This window comes from Dysidea avara, chromosome 2 (genome assembly GCF_963678975.1).
Source record: "Dysidea avara chromosome 2, odDysAvar1.4, whole genome shotgun sequence".
Lineage (NCBI taxonomy): Eukaryota > Metazoa > Porifera > Demospongiae > Dictyoceratida > Dysideidae > Dysidea > Dysidea avara.
Genome location: NC_089273.1, coordinates 16,009,488 through 16,034,519, shown reverse-complemented (window position 1 = coordinate 16,034,519; position 25,032 = coordinate 16,009,488). Strand labels below are relative to the sequence as shown.

Below are 25,032 nucleotides of genomic sequence, written 5' to 3'. Positions count from 1 at the left end.
AAAATTGTAACGTGAGTTCACAATGTCATTAAACAAAATACTAAAAAGAAATTTACAAAAACCTTTTAGCAATGCCTATTTTTTTTCCAGAAACATATACCAAATATTTTTGAAGCCTTATGCAAATCAGAAAAATGGCCGTATTTACTTTTAAAATATTTGTTTTGTAAATGGGCTACTGACTGACCTTAATGAAAGTTTTCATCTGCCACAAAATGATTACCAAACTCAAAACTAGCTATTATACGTAAAACTAGATATGAAAAAACTAAAAACCATAACTGAATATACAAATCACAAGATAATTGTGGTTGTTGTCATGGCAACCTATGTACAAATAAGTACATATACATGAGCATAACCATGTACACAAAACAGAATTAAGATATGTGGTGCACATCTCAGTTATGATCAGAAACATGAAATTTACAATTTTGGATGTTAATGCCTTGTTGCACTATATTAGCAACAAGGCATTTATCTCTTTATATACCAAATTTATCTTTATACCATTTTTTTCCAAGTATCACCCTTCAACAACCAGACTAGAAGAATTATTGCCTATATAAAGATACTACTGTTGTACTTGAACAAGTTCTTGTAGCAGCTGCTACATCATGTTTTCGTGTTTGCTCCTGAATTTAACTGCAAAAGCAACAGATTCAATTGCAAAACCGATGCAAACAGGATGAATTCAATTGCAAAAGCGACGAATTCAATTGCAAACGGGACGAATTCAATTGCAAAAGCGATGAACTTAATTGCAAACGGGACGAATTCAATTGCAAAGTCGCCGAATTCAATTGCAAAAACCTGTAATATAAAATAGAAAGGACTGAATCATGAAAACACTTCAGCAACTGAAGTCATAACAGTATACACTGTAGTGATAGTAACAGGGTTAATGTAATTGTATGTGTTATTGACTGATTATTGGTAGCCACTGTGTGCATTGCAGTCTTCTACAGTTAACATGTCAAATACCATTAATCAGAAGCACTCTTGATTCTGTGCATGATTGAAAAACATAGTTGTTTTTGGACTTTCCTTGGCTAAACACCTCTTCTGGGGGGTTGAGGTCAGGTGAGTAAGGGGCCAAAATAAGTATTCTGGAGCCACTATTCTGAATCAAATCTACCCCACCTTGCACATGGTGAATTGAAGCATTGTCCATGAAAACCACAGAATGGGAATAGTTGAGTGACTATAGACATTTCCACACGACAAAAATAATGCGAATTGAATGCGCATTGATTTGAATTATTCACGTCCACACGGAATGTGCATTAAGGCGATTCGAATTGAAAGTGGATTACACAAATCCACCTGCACAGGTGGTTTGAATAAGAATTGGCTGCGAATCGGGATTTGCTACGTCATAATAATGCGATGCTGGTTAGCACGTGAGGGCTTGATACGTTTGCACGTGACCTTTGTAAACAACACAGGGTAGAAATACAGAAGTGCTCGGTTTGACAAAAGCGCAGGGACGTGTCGAAGCAGTGTTTCATCATCCTAGCTAGCCCTTAGAGTTTGAAAGAACAACGGTCCCATACCCATCACGCACCATCCATACTCTACTCGTAGAAATCCTTCTGATACATTATAAACAAAAGTATAAGCGTTACCACGAACCATTCCTTTCGTTCTATCATTAAACTCACTATTCTATTGGTTGGCGCAATTGAGTGTTTTCTCAACCATTTAATTATCCGTTTACCACACTAGTAAATTCAATAATGTACGTGGACACGTTCAATTCGGATTCAATACGCAGTGCCTGAATTCGTTTTGTATCTGGTTCCTAATTCGAATTCGTGTGGACATGTTTTTAAGATTTGGCAATAAGTAATTTAAAATCCCACGTTCTTTCACCATTGATGGTTCCTTCAAAAAGGCAAACATCATGAATTTCTTCAACTGGTAAAACTGGAATAGCAGAGTGACAAGTACCTCACACCATCAATCTGATCTTGAGATGTTAGACCCATGTTTTTGAAATGATTTCCGTTTGTCACACCCACTTTTGTCAATCCATACAAGCATTTCAGGCTCTTACATTGATACTTCAACCATAAATTCAACTCTGCATTCATCAACTGTACATCAATTTCCTTTGTGAACAACCCTAAATTTCAAGGTTTCTTGGCCAATTTTTTGGTGCAAAACACAGCTGATACTTTGAGTATGAGTATTGCTAATTATGATGTAACGGTCACATGTGGTTATGTGGGTTGGCCATTGAATGGCTTCAAAAACCACTAGCATCCTTAACTGACCCTCTTTGTAACTGAGGTAGTCAGAGTCAGTTGATTTAAGGTGCTGATCACCTTATTCTTTTTGTTAATCATTACCAAAGGGTTATGGTCAAATCATCACCTTGTGACTAACGGAGGTTGGACATACTTTAAGCACCTCCTAAATAAATTGCATTGTTTTGTTTTGTATATCGCCTGACCCTCAATAGTCACAATACAAAACTGAATAATGATGTGGTTTATATGATGCTTCACTGAGATCAATGTACTACTCTTCTCAATAAAATGAATTTTACAGAATTTGTTTTAGTGGCACTCACTTAGCCTAGATACTTTAGAGTTGATACTTATAATCTGATAAGTGTTGTGGTAGAGAAACTAGAGAAACTACATGAGAGTAGTGTAACATGGAACACAATGAGGTGTCACTACAATATCTATTGTACTGGTCAAAACAAAGGTCAACAAACTAGACTGATTTTATAATGGTCAAGCTGTTTTCCAGCATGTTCAAAGCTGTGTGAGTAACTAGTGCATGAAAATATAGCACAGGAAATAAGTTGATGTTATGCTACATGTACTTCTGAAAACCAAGCGCCCATGCAGTTAAATACTATCCCATTCGGCAACCATGTAGACTATAATTTAGTTTATATTCATGCTATTGTTGTTATTAATTAATCTAGATAATTAAATTTGTAAATACTGTAATTTGGTGTATTTCATAATTCATGAATTATTTTGTGATTTGGTAATTATGTTGCTATGGACTGCTAACTATAACAAACCACTTTAAACCACAAGTTACACATAGAAGTATCTTCTCAACTGTTTTATAGTGTGTCTGCCATGTTTTATAATGTGTCTGCTGTATTTTATCAGAGAAAGCCTCAAGGCTACCCTTCATTTTCATTCACGTAAGTACAGGTAATGCCCCCCTTTTAACTCAAAGGATACTGTACCTCTGCTAGTCTAAGAGGCCTTCAACATTGTTTTAAAGTTGTTAAATGTCTATAAAACTAAAAGGGAAGAGTGTTCAAGAAGTGTAATGAAGAGTTGCCATACCCGTATTTCAGACCACTGAGAAGAAACTGCCTCAGAGCAAAGTTTATGTGTGAGGAAGTTTAATGCAAACTTACTTCAGCTTTTACTTCTTACATCCTGGCTACTTTACCATTTTTAATGCTTTTGCTCATGTGGGTACGTATGGATGAACAAACGTAGATAGGTAGGGGTAGGTACACGCACATGTGTCTTTACGAAAATAATTTCAGTATACCAGATGCAAGCTCACAGCCAGCCCCTGGCCGGCTGTGGGAGTGTGCCTGATTTAAAAATCTATAGTCAAGACAATTTCTTTGTCAGTGATCAAATTCAAAATTCAAGTTTTGCTCTGTATTAATTGATATTGTGTACATCAGTGTGATGGTGACAAACTATACTATATCATTTCTTCAAGGGCTCAAGCACTCCTATATACTGATTTGTGACAGTGTACAAACTCATAAATTACATGTAATGGTCAAGACTTTGTTGTGGTTGAGTAGAGGTTGTAGTTGTTGTAGTTGTAAGCTAAAGTAAGTTTGCATTAAACTTCTTATATGGCTATACAAGGTCTTGAATTATGTGCTTGTGGTTTTTGATCAGGATAAATTTTTTTATGTGAGACAGTACGAATGTCATGATCCCTTATATGCAGTACTACCATACTGTATTGTTCAAGAGTTTAATCCTTTGAAATGTAGCATGTTTATACAGTGAAATTCAATGGGGAAGAAAAATAAATGTATGACAGAAAAGTGGGATTAATCACTTTGCTGTTTTTGCTGAGTCGTATCAAGTCTCCTTCCCAACTTCAATTATTCATGGCTGTCTGTGTGCTCTAAACAGTATTATTGATTTGTTGTATGTGGTACAGTACATAATGTTACTGTTTGTTAACATGAAGAAAATGAAGTTGATTAGCTTGAAAGTTATTTAAATGTATGATGCAACATATACGCAATGTAGTTTGTGTGTGTGGTCAGTACAACTTCTTAACTTCATTTTTCTGTTGAGTAATGTTAACAAATTTCGTGACAAGGACATGTGTTGGAAGGGAGATATTCAACACTAGCATGCCTTGTTGCATAATAGTTTATACTCTTCTATAGTCTTTTGTTTATTGGGGCAAGCCTGAGCAAGCCCCACACTAGCGAGAGAGCTGTAAGTCATCGTCCATTACATGGCAATTTACGAACAATTGTAAGTCATCGTTCATGACACGGCAACTTCATGATTAATACGAAAAACAAATCTTACAAGTTCTTGGGTGTCACACAAGGACACAATAGTATACAGAGAAGTGTAAGTAATCGTCAATGTCACGGATGAAATTAACAGCATAGATTACTGGACTTCCTTATTTGTACTTGTCATTGACAATGCCACAGTGAATTTAAATGACATAGATTACTGAGCTTCCTTATTTGTACTGTTAGTCATCATTCATTACATGACGATAAACAGCATAGATTACTGGACTTTCTTATTTGTAATCAATGTCATGGCGATTTTTTTTGAAGACTTGTACAATGGATAGAGATTATTTCCTTTGAATGAATAGGCTGACCGCACAATTTTGGATCTTCGATAGCAGTGGAAGCATAAACACGCAACTCCAAGATAATGCGCACCTTCAAAAAGAGAGAAGAGTGTCAGTATATACAAATGTAGTCAAAAGTTGTGTGAAGTACATATGGTAGGATTATTATGCAATACTTATAGTCAAATTGATGTGTTAGATAGTCAGGTCTCTACTCAACATTACAATGACCTTTGTAGTTATGGCTTCAATAAGTAGTCAGTGATGACATTGTCAGTGATCCTTTTTATATTATTATACTAGCATTGGTACCTGCCCTACGTGCAGGGATCACTTTATGATAACAACCAAGCATTAAACATCAGTGCCATTCATGCCCTGCAGCATGCATGTTGGTAACATTTTAATACCAACATCTTGCCAAAATCATGGGAAGCACGCAGGTACCCCTGAACCTGCAGAATTGCAGTAGTTAAACTACTGTAGTAATATGTATGCTTATAACACATAGGTGTGAACAATGTGGACAGTTTTTAGTACCTATCCTATTATGCAGGCTATAGTTACATGTAGCGTCATTTGATAAAAGATTGACCACAAAAGACATTATTTATTGGTACCTACCCTATAAAGTAGAAGTTGCCATATTGCGCATTATGTTGTGGGCATGCGCATCATGTAATGGAAACCATGCATTAAAATTCATGCTACTATGTTGCATGAATAATGAATTAAAGACCATTAAATACCATTAGGCCATCCTGGAATGATGTGAGCATGCAGATAATTTTAAACAGGAAAGCTGTGTGTAGCTACATAAGCAAATACAACTGTAATACTGTACTGCGTACCTGTCCATACCTATAATATTATGTCTACCATACAGGCACAAACTACATTATTATGTGATATTAGTATAGTACCTGTCATGAAGGCCATACGCATGACATTTAACTTACTGACAATGAAAAGAAACTACATAATGGTAGGGTGCAGTACATGCCTACAGTGCAGGCTAAACTTTGTATGTTAACAATGCTACAACATTCCCTCCTGTTCCCTTTACTACACTACAACCTATTGTCATCACCTCTATCCTACATTTACAGTACTGTATGAGTAAGCTACTACTGACTATTATCACCTATTGTCATCACCATTGTGCAGTAAAATTAGCTACCACAAACTATTATCAACCAATACAGTGCAACCTGTTAATCAGGACACTTGACACCTACATAATCTGGACACTTGGTAATGCTCCTAAAGTATCCCTTAGCATGTAACTGAACTGAAAATTCAGGAAACCTTGATAATCAGGACACTTTTGGTACACTGCCTTTACTGTAGAGTGAGAAAAACCTGTTACTAAAAAGGCTGCCAAAATGAAAAAAAAAGTTGTAACAAAAAAAGGGTGTTGAAGAAAAGTTGGAACCAAAAGGTTTGAAAAAGAAAAATAAAAGTAATACAACTGGGATTTGAACTCAATGGGATTTGAACTCCCATCCTATCAATTTCCAGCCTAACACTCTACCACTTGCACTAAATGTCACTTGTGATTAAAGAGTCTTAAAAAGTTGTTTATAAAAGTATGCTAAGTTGAATGGAATAGGTGTTTACTTGCGATTTGCATGCGATTTACAAAAAAATTCGAGCGAATTTTTGTGTGCACCCTTGCACTAATCGTGCTGTAAATGACAAACGACAGCGGTTAGAAGCTTCATTTGAAAGTGAGGCAATTCTTAGATGATGAGCGCTTAATTTGGCACAAAAAATGCTTCGATACGTGCATCAGCTGGCGAAAAAATTGTTGGACGCCATCGGAATTGTAGATGGACAGATGGCTTTTCGGCTTTATATAAATAGATGTTGACATGATGTACTACAAAAACCTGTATCACTTCAATGCATGGTACAGGCTATATAGTCTGGTGTAGAAAGCATTAGTGTCCCCCATTAAGCACTGGTGCAATTAAATTCAAAATGTTCATGTCAACACATGGGTTGTGGTGTAATGGTGGCACTTGCATGACAATTAATGACCTCACTATATGCTGTGTAGTCAGTATGTATCAGTTGTATGGTGTACACAAATTAAATTGAGGCTGGCTATAGCAGAAAGTAATTCATAGAATGTTATTAATTGATGTCCGAGTGATTTTATTCAGGAGATATCACTTATCTATAGAACAATTGCATTACACAACAGTGAAGAACAGTTTACAATGCTAATCGCCAACTAGACACTCAAAGTAGTAGTGGTACTCAAATAGAGATCATGACACCAGTCACGCCAGTGCCACCAATACTGCACAGTTTCCATGGTATTATCATCCAACTGTCATTGCTAAAATGACAGAATTTCACGTACACATGGGTTCGTTGCAATTAATTAATTATGAATAAGGTGTGTCAGAAATAGCTACTAAAATGGTTTTGGTATTATTGCTGCATAAGTACATATTTTTCCCTTTTGCTACTAGCAATTTCAGTCCTTTTTTCAATTTTACACAATCTTGCTCATTTTCCACAAAATACCAAGACACAACATAAGCTTGCATAACATACGTATAGCTAGTCTTCAGCCATACACAGATGCAATTCAACACGCTCAGGCTCGCCCCACTGTTATTAATGTCTGTATAGTGCTGGACATCATAAGTTTCCAAAACTTGTATTCTGAGTTTGCGATGTCATAACTTTATGTGGGTTTGGTCTATGTCATTGATATTTGGACCGGTCGAGCATGTAACCATTGTGGTTACACAACCAGAAATTGAAGCCATATCAATATAAATTATTCTCACAATGATGTAACAACCAAGCAGATTCAACATTTACATATTTCAACTTTTCTCCCTGTAGCTTTAATCCACAAAGCTAAATCTTGGCGGGATAAGAGAACAGTTATAGCTCCAACTTTTTGTAAGACAGATTTTTGATATCTTCATTTATTTTGATGCTATTGTGAATTGAAAGCATATCACAAAGGACTCAGTGAAACAGCCAACAATACTCATGAAATTCGGTACACGTACACCCCTGTATATAATGCAGCATATGATTAAGGTTCAGGAGTTATAGCTTTTAAAACAGAGGAACCAGCTATAACTTTTAAAGCCACACAAAAATGTTTGAAGAATGATTGTTTATTCAAACAGGCTTAAGTATATGGCCAGGTAACTTGGCCTGCCTAACTCCATTAGCCTACGTAATACTGTACCAAATATCAAAAGAAAGCTTATTCGTTGGGCTACTAAGGGAAGGCTAAATACACACTGTAACAATAGAGGCTTACTTGTTATGGAGCAATGAAGAACAATGGTATTGTTGCAATGCTACATTCCACGCTTCACCCACCATGTTAATTAACATTTCTGTCACGTGAACTGTATGTATGACCTTACTCGCCATTGAATGGCGAATCAGCCAACGGTGATTTGGGATGAATAGGATCAACTGGCAATGAGTTATGGATGATTTTCTAAAGATGTGTAGAAGATTTACTTGCTTATAAACTGAAATGTATTTTCACAGTGTTGTGGTCTTCATACTTTCATTGTAGGGTAAATCCCTAGGTATCTTTTTAATCCTTATTACATCTTAAGTAAAATGACGTTGATTGTATAGTCATAGGACAAACACTATGAAAATTACAGCGCTTTGTTTATAACCATACGTAGCGGTCAATCAAATTGTATAGCACGTCATGTTTTGGGGAAGTTATGATGTCCAGCATTATAGTTATTATTTTTGTATTGTAATAATTAATTAGTGTAAGCAAGAGTCCATAATAAAGAGGAGAGTGTCCAACTCAGTATTGGTCCATCAAAATGAGCCCAGTAAGTACATAGTGGTAATTGTTCCTGTTTGACCACATTAGCCATATTCATTTTAAAGAAGTACTGAAGTTAGCCTTCTTTGTACTCAGGCAGAATTTGGGCTTTCTGCATGCTGTCACTCTTTGTAACTGCTGCGGCCAAATACTACTATAAGTGTAAAAGTTTGCTTCTGTCAACCTAAACAGATGTTGAAGCCTGATCTTAAAGTGTGATACATTTTTAGACGCTACTTTGGTAGCCATTACTTGTAGCATTTGTATGTATATAGTCAGTGTGGCTTGATCTTGTTGTGATGGTAATCTGAGCTCCGTTTTAACCTAACTTTGATACTTAAACCCAAACCTTATATGTACACTGCATGTGTGCTGGAAAGCGAAAAGTTAAACCATAATAGATAAACCCAAATATCATCTGACATTGACCAAGGCTTGAGACCTACTGTAAGTTTGTTAACAGGTGAAAGATAATCTGAGTGATGGAATGCTATTGAAGGTTCATTATCAGTGATACCAGGAGCTTATATTTCGGCGCTTATAAGCTCCTGGTGATACCAAGCAAATTTGGCATCAAAACAATATCAGTGAAGTAATTAAAGTGTAGTCACAGATCATGCAGTGTAACATACTATCATACTAACTCTTGATACTGGGAATGTGTCATTAGTCTGAGGACAATGTTGGAAACTTACTTTTAAAAAAATTAAAATTAAAAAAAAGTGATAAAGAACATTGTTTGGTAAAATGATGTTGTAGGAGGACACCCCATAGCTATAATCAGCTGTGCATACATGTAACTGTGATCATATGTGTGATACCCTTTCTGTTTACTGGTACATGTGTTAGTACTGGTATTATTAGTGTGTTGTGTTCTTTGTGTGAGTGTGTGGTAAAACAGTGCTACACCCCTGCTTCAATTGTTGTAGTGTGATGTTTCTAGCATTTCAATAACCAGATAATATTAAGAGTCTGTTTAAAGCCAGTCTGTGAGCTCAGTACAGTATATAACTACAATTGAAACATGGTGAGTTCACCAGGGTAGTGCATTAGGTACAGACATAGAAGAAGGACAATGCAAAAGTCTTGCCAGCCAGCCTGTATTTTTTTCTTTTGTCATTTGGTCGGGGGGAAAAGTTAGTCTGATAACATGTCCAATACAGTGCGGGAACCTCTCTTAAAAACTCCCCAAATTAAGTAATAATCTCCCTAATAAGGACAAATATTTTAATCCCAACAGGTCTGGTTAATACATCCTTTACCTCTGAAGGAGGAAAACTTCTATATTACAACAAAAAGTTTCCCAAACTTCTCAGTCCCAAAATGTCCATAATACTAATGCAGCAGCAGCTTTAATAATGATTGTATTCATATGATTGCTATAGACTCCATAACAAGCTTGTAAGGCTCGAGGTTGAGCTTGCAAGGTTTGAGGTTGACCAACTCAATTTCTGGTCTGTCAAAAAGTGCTGCCAGACTGGCTACTAAGTGGGGAAGTTTTGCTGGATGAAAGTTTCGTGTTTTTCATGGTTTCAAAGCAAATTGAAAGTGTTTCCCCGCTTTACCACGAATTTTCCCTGCTTCACCCCACTTTCACCGCGAATAGTCTCAGTATGCCTTAACTGTGAAACTCCCTATTTACAGTACTGACTATGTTACCAGAATGTCATTTTTCCTGATCAAATGACAAATGAAAAAAAATACAGACTGGCTGGAGAGACTACAATAGCATAGTTAGTACTAGTTTATGATATCCGCACAGAAAACAATCCTTTACTAGATTGTGTGGTAGTTATACAGGGGTAGGGTGTGATGACATGATGGTTGTGACGTGTGTACGTTTTACCATGAAGTTTATGTCTGCAGTCATGCTAGAAGCATAGTACCTTAGTTCAATCAGAAATTATTTTGATCAATCATATTTCAGCCAGGGAATGAAATAATGAGCTCTAAGCAGCAGGTATGGTTACAAGACAATACAATAAACTATTTGTATAGCATGCTGGAAAATTTTTGAGAAAGTTTGTTTGCAATGGTTTTTATTACTTTATTACCCATAATTGTTGGCTACTGTCGGTATCTTGCTTCATGATATTTTCTATATAGGCACCTTTACATCAGTCCCCCATATAAAGTGGCCATCTTGTGCTCGTGACGTCATTGTGAATAAAGTCCATTAATAACAAAGATGTTCTCCAAGCATGAAATTAATTATGTTCATCCCAGCCTCTGCAGGAACCATTTTTTGTGCATCAGTGTTGTTTTAGATTGTAAAATTTGTTTCTTGTCAGAGCTAGCTACACACTGTGTTGATCTGTTGTGTTTACGAATTGTATCAAATGAAATATGAACACTAACAAGATACATCATATGTACTGTGCTCATTACCTTAGTTAGAAAAATCAATTTGGTAACTGGTCATACTCCACCAGTAGCTACTTAATGCTTGAAAACGATGTTTAAGCCCTTATTTTCAAAAATAAATGGAGGCATAACTCCAGTGTGGCAACTATAGGTGCGGCATTTATTCAAGGAAATATGGTACTTTTTACAATGTATAGGTGTAATCAGCTAGTTAACTTGTTTATTGTTGATTTTCCATTTGGAACAGAAAATTTTTTAATATTCATTAGATGAAGTGATATTGTGTGTGTAATTGATTTTTAAAAGTATAATACAACTAGTTCTAGTTTTGCCAGGCACAAAAATGCTAAAAGAGCTGACTTTGAGGGAAATCGTACTTTATTTGATTGTAGAAAATGACAGTGGGCTTAAAAAATTTCATTTCACTATTCCACCATTTCAGTAGTCCATTTCACTGTTTATACACTCCCCCACAAGTTGTATGATATGATGTCTATCACTTGGTGTGAGGAATGTATGTCTATTTTTAGTTCTGACCATTTTTGTTTTATTACAATTTATTCATAACTGCTTGATTGGTTGTAATTTTATTCATTTTACCATAGATATGTTACTAACTATAGTATAGTGATCTGTAAATACTGTGACAAATATTACAAAGGCTAATTTACTACTAAATAAATGAAGATTTGGAAATTTCAAAAGAGGAATCACTGGACACAAAACAAGAAGGGATCGCTAGGGGTGATAATATAATTTTCTGTCACAAAATTTTAGTTACATAATCATCCTTTTAAATTAGTTGAGGAAAAATAGGAATGTCATTTGTATTACCACCCCAGGTGTTTTGTGGCTATTTTCAGTGATCCTTACTCCCCCTTTAAAATTTCTTTATCTAGTTTGTGCACTTTTTTTTAATCCAGTAATGGATTTGTTTTATTGATGATGACCATATAGATAGAGCAATTAAACGTTCTATGTACTGTCAATATTTCATTGAAGCTACACATGAAAGTGATCATACAGTGTTTCCTATTACAAGCATTACTATAGTCTTAGTGCCTTTAATAGCTTTAAAATTTAGTACAAGGTTTGGTGCTATCAGACTGTATTATGTGCCTGCTCTTTTAGAGTATTGTAATTGTGAATAGCCTGCTATATCATGGAACAACACTTCAGTTTTCATAAGGCTTCAACAGTGTTTCACATTAGTATTGAGTCTTAATTACAATCATTGTTGTGGTTGACTACCAGTTCCTGTCATTTTATTGAATATAATTATGTTGCAAAAGCACAGATCATCACAACGTTCAATGAGGCATGCTCTTAATACAAGCCTCCATACAATAATGAATTACATAGTCACTAGTTTTTTTTTTTAAATACAACTGTCGAAATTTGGATGGGCAAGCAGTATATAGTAAATAAGCAGAAGCCGATCTTTAATACTCGTCTCCACTTGGTAGTGGAGAAACTGTTTTAAATCTTGTAGCTGAATTATCGCATGAACTGAAGGCCTGACACAATGGTAGATAAGCAGGTTAATAGTGTCTAAAACTGGCCTGGTTTTGGTGAAAACAAAGTCAGTATTAAGTCATGGACACACACCATTCAGCAAGCCTTGCTACTTTTATCCTGGAATTCTTGTAAACTTTTGTTGTGCTTGTGAAATAATTTTTATGCGTAATATATGTATGAGCGGAAACACCTTTGCAGGTATAGCTAGTTTATTTCCTTTTCACTTGAGAACCACCAGAGGGTTGCTTTGATATGTGTCCCAGTGTAGTTTTTAGGTGTGCTTTCTATTAGGATTTTTCATAAACACTGGATCCCTATTGTGAACTGACTATTGTGGTTCGTGTATATGATGGAATGAATGAATGGAATGTTTGAGTGGGAATAATTTTGGAATGAATGGAATGTTTAGTTGAAAGTACTTGTCCTTCACAATTCATTAGCAAGAGCTCATAGTATATGTTATATATTAACTGTTGCTTTTTGTATGTTAATTATCTGGCATTATTAATGTGTATTGGGATTCATTCACGGAAGAAAATACTCACGAATTGGCCTTCTCATATCTTCTATAGCTGCAACTACTTGCAAAGAATCTTCAACCCTACTTGCATGATACAATGAGTGAGAATAATTATACTGAGGTTTGTGAGTGAGAATAATTATACTGAGGTTTGTAGCAATGTTTGAATTGTGCAATGATCATGTCTGACCGTATTAATCCGCAAGAGGCAAACATTTCTCTATTGTTGTGATCACAACACTTATGGCATCAGGTTTGGTGGAATCAATGTCTTCACACCACAACTTCACTTCCAACATTTTCCACCATCTCACGCACACACACACTTCCGAAACCTGGTCATAAATTTTAAATTACTGTAACTCTGTAATGGAAAGTGCTATTACTATGAAATTTGGAAGGATAATTTGTGGAATTTCCGATTAAAAAAATCCGGACAAAGAATTGTGGTTTGCATTGCACCATAGATATGTATGTATTGAATTTAATACTCACCTCCGCTGCACTGTTCGGTGCTTCCCCTGTGTGGAACATCATCATTCATAGCTACTCCCATAGTAGCTTGTCACATTCGAGCGATAAAATTTTTGAGGCACAAAATAGGCCGAGTATACAACCAGGTTTTAATTTTCTATTCACAGTGGCATGATATGGCATCAAGTAGTTCAGGCCAAATTCTGGCTGTTGTAAGCATTCTTCATTGTTAGCAGCACCTGCTAGTAAGAAGCAGTAGTGGCCCAGGTGGTAGATCAAGAGGTCCCAGGTTCAATGCTCGAGCAGGGACTTCCTACTACTGTGTTGTTTCCTTGAGCAAGAAACTTCACTCCCATAGCTCCAGCTAAAACCAGGAACATATTGTGTGTGTACCAGAGCACAGCTGAAAAACAGCCATTGGCGTATTGTTCAAAACGTAACAATTACATTATCATGGAAAGAAATATTGTTCAAATCAACATAATGTTATAGTTAGCATGGAGTTCCTTGGAATAACTGTATGGAAATAAAAAAACATGAAATATAAGTACATGCTATTAATATACAAAGTGCTCTTATATAGCTACATTGTTATAAAAGCTATGAAGTGCTATAGACAGGTAAGGGCATTGTTACATCATAAATTTTGCCCAAAATGGCATGTCAGAGCATCTAATTTTGAAATATTTCCTAGAGGGGGTCACGCCCCCCTAGTTTTAAGCATGCTTTGCACAATGTTACCTGCATAGTTCAGCTATATCTGCCATACAAATTAACTAAATTCCTGACAATTCATATGTCTGGAAATCTTCCCCGACAATTTAAAAGAATTTATTTCAAGCACTGATGGTACTGTAAAAAAGTTTTGAAACATTTTCTTTATTGCTGCTTTAGAGCGAGTTAAACTATATTGTCAGAGCATATCTATAAATACATGTGTGGCTGTGACTGCTGTATTAGAATATCTCGATTTTGCTACAGTATTACACAGTAGATTAAACTAGGTGGTGTGGTACAACACCTTTATTTTCTACTGAACTAGATCATTGAGGGGTGTGGCCTCAACAGTGACTATTAGAGATGCAGTAGTGTGTTTTGATCTTTTAAGGGGGTGTGGCCCTTTGCAATTGTTTTATAAGCCTAGCTTAGCTTCTACTCAATACTACTGTGCCTGAGATGTTGCTACAATCCGTTGAGTGCCTCTAATAGTTTTGCTGCGGCATCTTAATACGCCTTTAAAGAAAATTTCGATACAGTAAAATTAATCCCTTGGTATGGTTTCCTGGCATGAAGAAGATGACCATTTAATTGAAGATAAAAGAAATAGCAAAGCGCAAAAGGCAGATATTCATTGGAACCCCAAAAAAGGTACATTCAACTCGTGAGTTTGTTATTGTGCCGTAAAATGTTGGCCGTGTGCTGCTCTTTTTGGCCTCTAGCCTGGTAACTGATCAGCGAGGTAAGAAGACCAAAATACAGTTCTTTAATGATATTTTATTCTATATTCAGCTGCCTGTAAGCATTTTCTTGTTTTTAGTTCTATATTTGATGTTGAACAGACTACTTACTTAGTAAAGGTGACTTTTTGTCGCATATGATATTTTTATGATGGGTTTTATAAGTGGTGTGCGTCACTTTGGAGGCAAACACTACTAAACAGTATACTACCGTACTGTTGGATAATAAATGCAGTTGGTAAATTCTTTCTGAGCTTCAGTAAATGTAATTAATAAAATAATGTTGTTTTCATACTGCAGTTACACTATGTTATATTTATTGCTTGTGAGTTACAGTATCGTGTGATCGCGATGAATGTTCATGAAAAAAAATAGGTGCTTAGTTGTTTTCTTTTCTATTTTTAGAATTGCTCAATTCCTTCATGACTTGACAATGTATCAATACTACTGTTTATATTTCAGTGCGGGGAGGATCAAAGTATCGTGCTGGGTGACAACTAACTTATCACTGGGTTGTCAATCATTCAGTATGCAGGATCAAAACTTTAAACCAGCTGTGTTATGAGTAGACTGGGTATATTTTGGTTAATGTTTAGTGGCCATGATCTATACTTGGCCATATGAATGAATTAATTAGAATATGTTGCTAAAGTATCTTAATGATGGCACTGGGATAATAGTATCCCTTGATCTTGATTTTCACTCAAAAGACTTGTAGAAGTCTGCCAGGTGCACAGACTGGTAGACTACAGGAGCATAAATTGGATGGCTGCAGGTTTGAGGCTGTCCAGGTCCAGTCTAGTTACTGTGTGCACAGCTCAAAACACTGTCATGTGTGCAACTACCACCTTATCATGTGACATGATTGTATTGTTGGTTAATGTGTAAATCTTGGTTACAAATTGTATTCATAAGAAAGTAACTGGTCAGCAAATGCTGTCTTGCAATAATAGAAGTTGCTTTTTCAGTTTCTGATTTTCCCCTAAAGTTTGTCGATCAACATGTTTTGTTTATTGAATTGTCAAGCCTTTATGGTTAATTAAAGATATGAAAAGCATGCATTTTTTTCCCGGGCTGGATGGACTGCCCTTGCCACCACCCCCAGCACTAGGTGTTAAAGTGCTGGACAGCTGGAAATACCAGCAATCAAACAAGGCCGCCAGACTCCAAGTGACCCTTGGAGTAGGCCAGATCAATATTAGTAGTTGATGGACAGCATGCATGGTCACATGCATACGTACATAGATGTATTTACGTATATAAAATTTTTTTTGTATATGATTTTTTTTTTGTCGAGCTATATTGGGTGCTACCCTACTTGAAGAGCCATATTTTGTATGTTTCAAGGTAATTTCTTGTAAATTAGCAGTTGGTATTTTGTTAACGTTGCAATCTATTGGATAGCTACAAATGTGATTGAATAAATTACTAAAGGAAACTTGTACTGTATTTGGCTATTTGTGTTTAAGTAAAATAATCAATCATGTCACTGGTGTCCTAAATCACATTCAGTGTGTAGTGCCTTTACTTTGGCTGCAAAAATATGTTTCTTTTGTTGATGTATATCTATATTCTGGTATGCAATGGACTGTCTCACTGGAGTTTTTGGTGAGATGAGCGAATTTGTTGTGCCACGCCCCACTGTCTTTGAGTAGATTAGTTGGGTGGTTTCTTACTGTAATCATTCTTGCAGCAAAGATTGCAGCAGGGAGTGACTGACTAACTGGGAGGTATGTGTGCATTAGGTCGTTTGGAACTAGTAAGTTAAAAGTGGTTGGCGGTAAGCTAGCTAAGACTTGCCACGCCCCCCTTTTGATCAATATGAATAGATCGGAGTGTGGAATGATAGGATTGGGAATCATAACCGTAATAGTGTATTAAAGCCGTAATAGCTTTAATCTATTTTTTTGAAGGATAAATCGTTGCTTAACATGGAATATTTTATATATTGAAAAATGAGTATCTGCTGTATATCTGGCGAGTTGGTTGATTGAACCTCGTCACCTTGCAGCTATGTAATGTAGTAGCTAGCTGCGCGTTGGAAGGATCCTGTCTCTGGTAAAGGTCGAGACATGAGACATGATTGCTCTATGCATGATGTGGTTGTGCTGAGCCATGTTCCTGTAACATGCCCTTTATGAGGGTCGTTATGCGGGATCACTGCTTTGGCTAACTATATAATTTAGTTGACAATGTTAAACAGTAAGGATATAGAAGACTGATCGAATGCAAAAGCTTTGAATAGTTGAACAATACGATACGCCTATTTTTATTCTCTACGCACGTGTTAGGGTGGGGCTTCCGAGAAGCCGGATACTAACCCGTATATTATACGAAAAACCATCTCGCTGGAACACCCAGCGTTGGAATTTTTCTTGAAGGGTTAAGAAAAATAAGGTTGTTTCGCGAGAAATTTTCGGTGGTTTGTACTATAAATCTCGTAGTTTAAAACCACAGTCTGGAGATTCCTTATGCCATTACGCAGTACATTAGTCTCGTGCCCAGACCGCTTTTTTTCTTTTTGTGTGGGGGCGGAGAAAAAAGGATCTGGTGGGTCTCCAATACATTTTTTGTGCAGCCGGATCTACAACTTTTGGGGATCGTTGATTAGTGGTGATGAATAGCAAAGGCTTGTTAACGAAGCAACAATAGGAAATACGGCGCGCGTTTGTTGGCAAGGCTGCATCCTTGGGTACGCGCGCCGTGTTTCCTATTGTTGCTTCGTTAACAAGCCTTTGCTATTCATCACCACTAATCAACGATCCCCAAAAGTTGTTGATCCGGCTGCACAAAAAATGTATTAGAGATCCACCAGACCCTTTTTTTTCTCCGCCCCAACACAAAAAGAAAAGAAGCGGTCTGGGCACGAGACTAGCAGTACATTACTGCATTAGGATTTTTTTTTTTTGCGCAGTACATTAAGGTCTTTCACACTCATCAGCATTCTGAGCATTGACGAATTAAATGTTGACCAACAATCACAAATCTAAACACGTACTGTACTTTAAGGCGCTTTTTTATTGACGTTTGACGAATTAACTAGTTCGTTAATTTTCTTCGTCGAAGCTACGGTATAACCTGGTAAGCGCACTCTGTTTACGAATTCTGACCACTACCCAGATAGCTATCTGTTTGTCGTTGTGTTTTATCTAGTTAACTGGCTATTGTTATAAGTGTATGTGGTAGAAGTTAATTATATTCTTTAGTGTTAATTTGCGCTTTTCTTTTGTGTAGAACACGAACGCGATAGTGAAAGCTTCTAGGCCTACTACACCGGCGATAAATGGCTAGTCAGGAGTCTACCGCTCAAATTGGAATTGACGCCAATCTAACTAAGATATTTCTAAGGAAAAGTCCGGAGTCGTTGAGCCCGGCAGAGGTTGAAGCTTACCGATGTTTCATCTGTCGCCTTCTCTTGAGACAACCATCTCAGCTATCATGCTGTGGACGCCGATCGTGCCGTTCTTGCATTGACAGTAAACGCAGGTTAGTGATGACATTTGTATTGGTATAATGTACAGATTCCATACTAGTATTTTGTACTGAGGTTTTCATCAGCGTTCGAATTTGCGTTACGCCGTGCGTGAGTGCGTAGCAGTTGGCGTGGTTGCACACTCAGCCTTTTACCATCACGCTAACCGGTACACTTTCACGCACGGCGTCACGCAGATTCGAACGCTGGTGAAAACCTCAGTATCCTTGTTTCCGCCGTACGTGCAGTTATTGCATTATGGGCGAAATTTCTTGGAGAATTTTCCTGCCCACTGAAAACATTACTGAAATTGTACATGTAGTTGTCAAATTATGATGTTATAATCAAAGTTGATTGGGAGTTCTTCCCTTTCCTGTAGTGTAATAACTACCCAAACTGGTTAACATGTGGTTATTAGCAGGTGTAGTTTATCGTACACATCTAATTGTGGTGCATGGCTTGTGTAGAGAGACTTATGAACAGCTTATGGGGTAATTAATGACTGAGAAACACTGCATGCCTGGAATATATATGTAGCACATCATCTCTGAGATAAAAGGTCACTGGGACTTACAGTACCATGTTTAAAAAAAATAATAATAATTTCGAATTTAAGGTGGCTCGGAACAGTTTTTATAAGGTTTCAACAGTGTTATGCAAGCAATCACATTAGCTATGAGGCTTAAATATAATCATTACTGTGGTTGACCACCAGTTCCTGTCATTTGTAAATGAATATAATTATGTTGCATAAGCACACATCATCACAGCATTTAACAAGATCGCTGCGCGCTATTATTACAAGCCTTCATACAAAAATGAACTAGTTGCCGGTTTTTCAAGATACGACTGTCAAATTTTGGATGGTCAAGCAGTAGTAAATAAGCTGCAATTGTGCGGAAGCTGATTTTTATTATTCGCTTCGACCTGGCAGTGGCGAATTTAAAAAAAACCCGTTTCAAATCTTTGTGTAACATGAGTAGAATTAACACGTAAACTAAAGACCTGGTAGGAAAAGTAGCTCCGCACAATGATAGAGACAAAATGAAGCAACAGCGAAGTATTTAGGTGATGATACGGAAGGGCAGTCTCAAGAACAACAAAAGGACTCAAAAACAAACAGGTACATGTGCGAATGAACAGTTAACCAACTCCATAAAATTGAGAGGTTGTCACCAACACTGAAAACTTCATCATGCCTACTAACCTTACGATAACAGAGCACACAAATCCTTTAACTCTATCAACAATCTCTACTTCGATGAAAATTATGATTGTTGGTTTAAGTTTTTGGTGATTGGAATGGGTTTGGCCTTCGTAGTATAAACGGTGCAAAAAAATTGATCTGGATCGAACTGAAGTGATCTCAACCAGAGCGACTAGTGTAAACAGGCTGTAGTAGTCAGTTCACCAATCCAGCCCAGTGACTGTATACAACTGAGTTAAAAGGGGCGTATCCTTTTGGTACATGAAAATGAAGAGCTGCTTTGGGGCTAATTGTTGTAAGAAAAAGGGAGACAATTCTGTACATAATTTGTATCATGATTTGTTTGTGTGTTTGTACTATTGATTAATTGGTGTTAAGGCATAATCATAAACACCTGGTTTTACAACTGGCTCTACAAAATCTTAATTATACTTGCTGTATTAGTGTAAAGCGTTATGCATGAAAATGGCTGACTAGAAACATACAATATATACACACGAACCTTTTTTTTACTAGTGCCAGAAAGTGTGTAACTGCTAACAAATTGCATTAATTCATTTTAGACATATAATGGAACCTATAAATAATGGACACTTGGAGATTGTGCTTGTTTGTCCTTTGTATGGAGGTGTTCTTTACAGGGAGGTTCAGAATGTTTGTATCCAATGTGGTATTCATAGGTTGACCAGTAGCCATTACAAAAAAGTGTCTGTCGTATAGTAGTTAGGTGTACAACACTGCAGGAAATGAGACTATATGGCTTGTAGGTACATGCACACACATACCCTCACACCCTTTGAAACGTGCAGCTACTAGTTATAGAAACTTTTCTAAAATGGTGTATTTTTATTTGGGTGATAAATGAAGATTCATTAACTGGGAAGAAGATATTGAGCTGATATAAGCATAGTGTAATTTTAGAATGTTTTAGACTGGTTAAAAATTTTTGGGTGTTTGCTACGGGTAGTGCTAAAAGCCGGAACGGAATCAGATTGTACACCGTTTCTTACCATTACGTAGTGACTAGAATTGTGCTAAAGTTAGTTTTCTTCTGCTTGTAGGCATGCTAGAAATCGCTCGCTCGAAGTTTCTATTTAATACCCACTGTAGGAAAGCGTTTTGCAATTACCTACGCTGAAAAAACTATCATTTAACCTGCTAAACTATTATTTTGTAAGCACTATAAGCATATGATTCACAGCCACTAACATGCACTGTGGTTAACTCTCGTAAATTATTGCCCATGCTGGCAGACTTCAGAAAACCATCCTCGCTGTTACTAAAGAGCTGGACACGACTATAACATGAAAATACTACAGTGGTTTACCTTTTACAATGATAAGGAAGCAATTCTACATCAGGATTAAACAGAATTTGATGGATTGGTAAGAGCACAACATGCCACGTGGCGGGCATTAAATAGAGACTTCGAGAGCGCGATTTCTAGCTTGCATATAAGTAGAAGGAAATGAACTCTAGCACAATTCTAGTCACTGTGTGGCAGTTGGAAACGATGCAAAATCCGTCTCAAATGATTTTTCTACTTGGCGCGCGCCCTAATTGATTCCGTTCCGTTCCATTCCATTCCGGCTTTTAGCACTACCCGTTTGCTACAATATCCAATCAAAATTATGTCTATGAGAAATGATACAAATTTTAAGGGTTCACTTAGACCCAGTGCTTTCCAAATAGAGGTAGCCATTTTCAAGAGTGATGTTATGAAGAAATTTAAAGACTGACCCTTAACCAGATTACCACAGGGAATTTTTGTGGACTGTTATAGAATTCATGTTGCATTTAAATATACCCACAATAAAATTTAAAGATGTACCATTATTTAGAATTTACTTTGCATGATTTTCAGTAGACAATTACATCAAATATGTGCATTTGTAACTGTTTACAAATGTTTTTACCACTGTTAATTATGCTTTTAGTCCATCCCATCTTTATTTTGTCGCTTCACAGGCTTGACCAACTCACCTTTTTGTACACTGAAAATGTTCATATTAATTACTAAATTATCACTATGAACTCTGAGTACAATTTAGCCTCATATTCTTAACAGTACATTTGTAATCAAGTTGAAGTGCATGCTCCACCCTTGGAACTTAGGACCTCCCTCTGTATAACAAACTAGTGGGTAATGGGATGTAATTTTCACCTACTGGAATTTTCTTTGCTACACAAACACTATCCATACATGATAATAGAAAGGATGTTTGTCTGTTTGAATTGTCTCATGCTAAGAAACATGTGTATGTTTGATATGCATCACAAAACCTTTTATGGTATGTGTTTTAACCAAACCTTAACACCTCAGGCTTCTCTTAGAAGCAAGACTTGACCTACATATCAGCAGTTCTTTGTCATCAATAGAGATGTGCATGTCATCAAAAGTGAACTTGCAGCAGTGTGTTTGTACAGGCTAGACACTCTCCCCCATACAATATTATGATAATTTATTATGACCTATGCATTAACAGAAGCCTGCCCCTCTTGGCATTAAGTATCCATTACAATGAAAATGTTTTGTAAACCTTCAGTATGACTTGGAAGTGTGAAAGTGAAAATGTGACTTGCCCACGCACACAATGTTCCCTTATTGATTCATTGTGGTGGACAGTGGGGGTCAACCTGAGTTTATGTATGTAATTTAATACATATGGATCATTTGTCATGTCCATTGTAACACAATGGGAACAAGGAAACTTGTTGACACCTGTATACTCAATTTGTACTGCAGGATTACTATTACATGTAACTATCCTGTAACATTAGCAATCACAAAAGACATTTAGATTATGCTTTGTGTCCAAGGAGATATAGTCCATTCTCAATAAGCAACCAAGGTATGCAATTAAGTTTATGGCTTCTGTGGATGCCTGCTTTTAACCACAAAACCATGTTTTCCAATGGCTACAATGTATTTTAGCCTTCTCTTTCTGCACATGGAACTCAGGCATACTGGATTGTGTTGGAGGCTACTACGAAGCCTTTTAAACTATTGACACTGCTCTTTAAAAGAGTCCCATGTTGGTAGTTCATACCATGAAACATGACATTAATATGTAGCAGTAGAAATAGTTGCTCACAAATGACATAATTTGTGTGCACAATCTAGAAAGCACAAAAGACAGAGGTTAGAACAGTAAGGAACACTACCAGAACAATAGTACAAAGAAAACATCAATTACAACAATTACACTTTTAAGCCTTGATGGTTGGATTAAGGGAAACACCACTATCAACGCTACACAGTTTACTTAGATGGTGAAGCAATATAACACTTGCTAATAGCTACAAGACCAGAAATCATTTTAAAATGTCACCACAAAGTGCCTACCTCACAAAAGAGCTCTGATTTTAGCTGTTTTAACTCCTCAAGACCAGGGGGGTAGGACATGATGTCATAACGTGTACAATTTTGCGTAATTTAATTGAATTTCAATGATAATTACAAGATGAAAAACTAAATGTATCAGCTAGTTGCATCATTGTAGACGCCAAAGTCGATTGCATTTACTACTAACAACTAAGAATACAGCGAACAAATACTGTACCTGAAACTAAGATCAGAATTTATTCTAAATAATGCTCTATTACAAAATTCACCATAATATTGCTGGGGCTTAGTGGGGTTTAGTAGATAAAACGATTTCTTCACTATTGAATTACTATTTCTGACTATAAATACAACACTAATCTTCACGGTTTACTAGAACTCAACCCTATGGCAAAATTTACATTAAGCATACATCATGCAATTATTGTGACCTCTGCCTCAAGACAACTTGCACACAAATGATGTCATAATTAACAGGCATATTAACTTCATTAGAGGTCACAGCTCTATCCAACAAGGATCAATTAATAGGGTGGTTCCAGAACCTTCTGAAGTAAGTATGCATAGGCTCCAATGTATTTTGACATCATTTATGATTAGCTGTTGATCTCATATACTTTGGTGTAGTAATTAGTGCAGCAACCAGTTATTGTTGTTAATGTGGCCACACAATAATAATAGTGGTTACCCAAAAATAAACTTTATGGTTAATGAACACATCAGTGGTGAGTGATCAACTTTGTAGGTTATGTACACTGTTGTTTACATCACATCTAGAGTATTAAAATTTTTCAAGTGATCCTGACTGACCTTCACAGTAGTCTTGCTGTAATCAGCGCCTCGCCTGCTCTATCAAATATGTCACACACCATTCACATTTCTCTAAGTTCCTTCAAATTTGTACTACGTACATTTGACTATCGTAATCATTTGATGTCTTGACGATCCCATTGAAAGTCCACACTTTGCAAAAATTTATGATGTATTTGATGCTATAATTTTTATTTGCAGTTAGTACTACAATGGTTTAACAGCCAAATAAGATCTTACCAATACCACAGTATCTTAACACAAGTACACAAAAATAGTTTCAACTAGAGTAGGGACCATATACTGTAACATATATCAATAAAAAGTACTGAAACAAGTTGGAGTAGTGCACAATGTTAAATCACATTAAAACAATAAGAAGTGCTATATCCCTACTGTACATTTCCATTAAGGTATCTTGAGCACAGTAGGGATATAACACTTCTTATTGTTTTACTGTGATTTAACATTGTGCACTACTCCAACTTGTTTCAGTACTTTTTATTGCTATGTTACAGTATATGGTCCCTACTCTAGTTGAAAATTCAATTTTTGTGTACTTTTTTGTTAACTTTTTTTGTAAATAATTAATATGACTGGTGAACCCACGCATACTGCATCTGAAATGGCGCCGCATGCCCCAGTTTTATCAATTATCGTCTTAAATTTGAAGTATCCATTACACTTCGTTGTTGGTTATGTTCAACCCGTTACACAGCAGTACGAATTAAGAAATGTTCAAAAAGCACCTCTGCTATCAAAGTAGCCACTATGAAAAATATGGACGATTTCCATAAGGGAAGCCATCACGTGCTACCATGAATTGACACTTTTCGCTGTCACTAAAGATGAATGGGACACAAAGGAGGACACTGGTAAGTCCGTGAAGAATGCATTGTACGTACTGCGGTATGCCAAAAGCCACCTCTCGGGCCAAAGCGACATCGAACAGTGAAAAAATCAAGCCCTTAGCCTTAACCGTTATCGCGTTACGCTTGTCTGACGGCATCAGTCAGTCAGTCAGTTACTTACTCAGTCAGAAGAAAATTCTGTTCAATTTTAAAATTATGTAGCAACTTGTTGAAAGTGTTTTGGGTCGATCTGAAGACTTTTGGGGCTTAGTTTTACCTAACCAATACTGCCTCATCGTCGTCTGGGAAAATTGAGGCTGGTTTTTGAGTGATGTA

The 25,032-nt window shown here is 36.6% G+C and overlaps 1 protein-coding gene across 3 annotated transcripts in view; it reads left to right on the top strand.

Annotated features, from left to right (window-relative positions):
- LOC136246699 (uncharacterized) overlaps window positions 1–25,032 on the top strand; it is a 90,609-nt gene that overhangs the window by 5,651 nt on the left and 59,926 nt on the right. The window contains exons 1-2 of one of the 3 annotated variants that reach the window (XM_066038249.1): window positions 16,632–16,740; window positions 18,245–18,496. In XM_066038249.1, coding sequence (XP_065894321.1) covers window positions 18,294–18,496 — 203 coding nt within the window. In that variant the 5' untranslated portion in view covers window positions 16,632–16,740; window positions 18,245–18,293. Of the gene's footprint in view, window positions 1–16,631; window positions 16,741–18,100; window positions 18,186–18,244; window positions 18,497–25,032 lie in introns of those variants that run through there. The other 2 variants (XM_066038248.1, XM_066038250.1) reach the window with 2 other exon arrangements.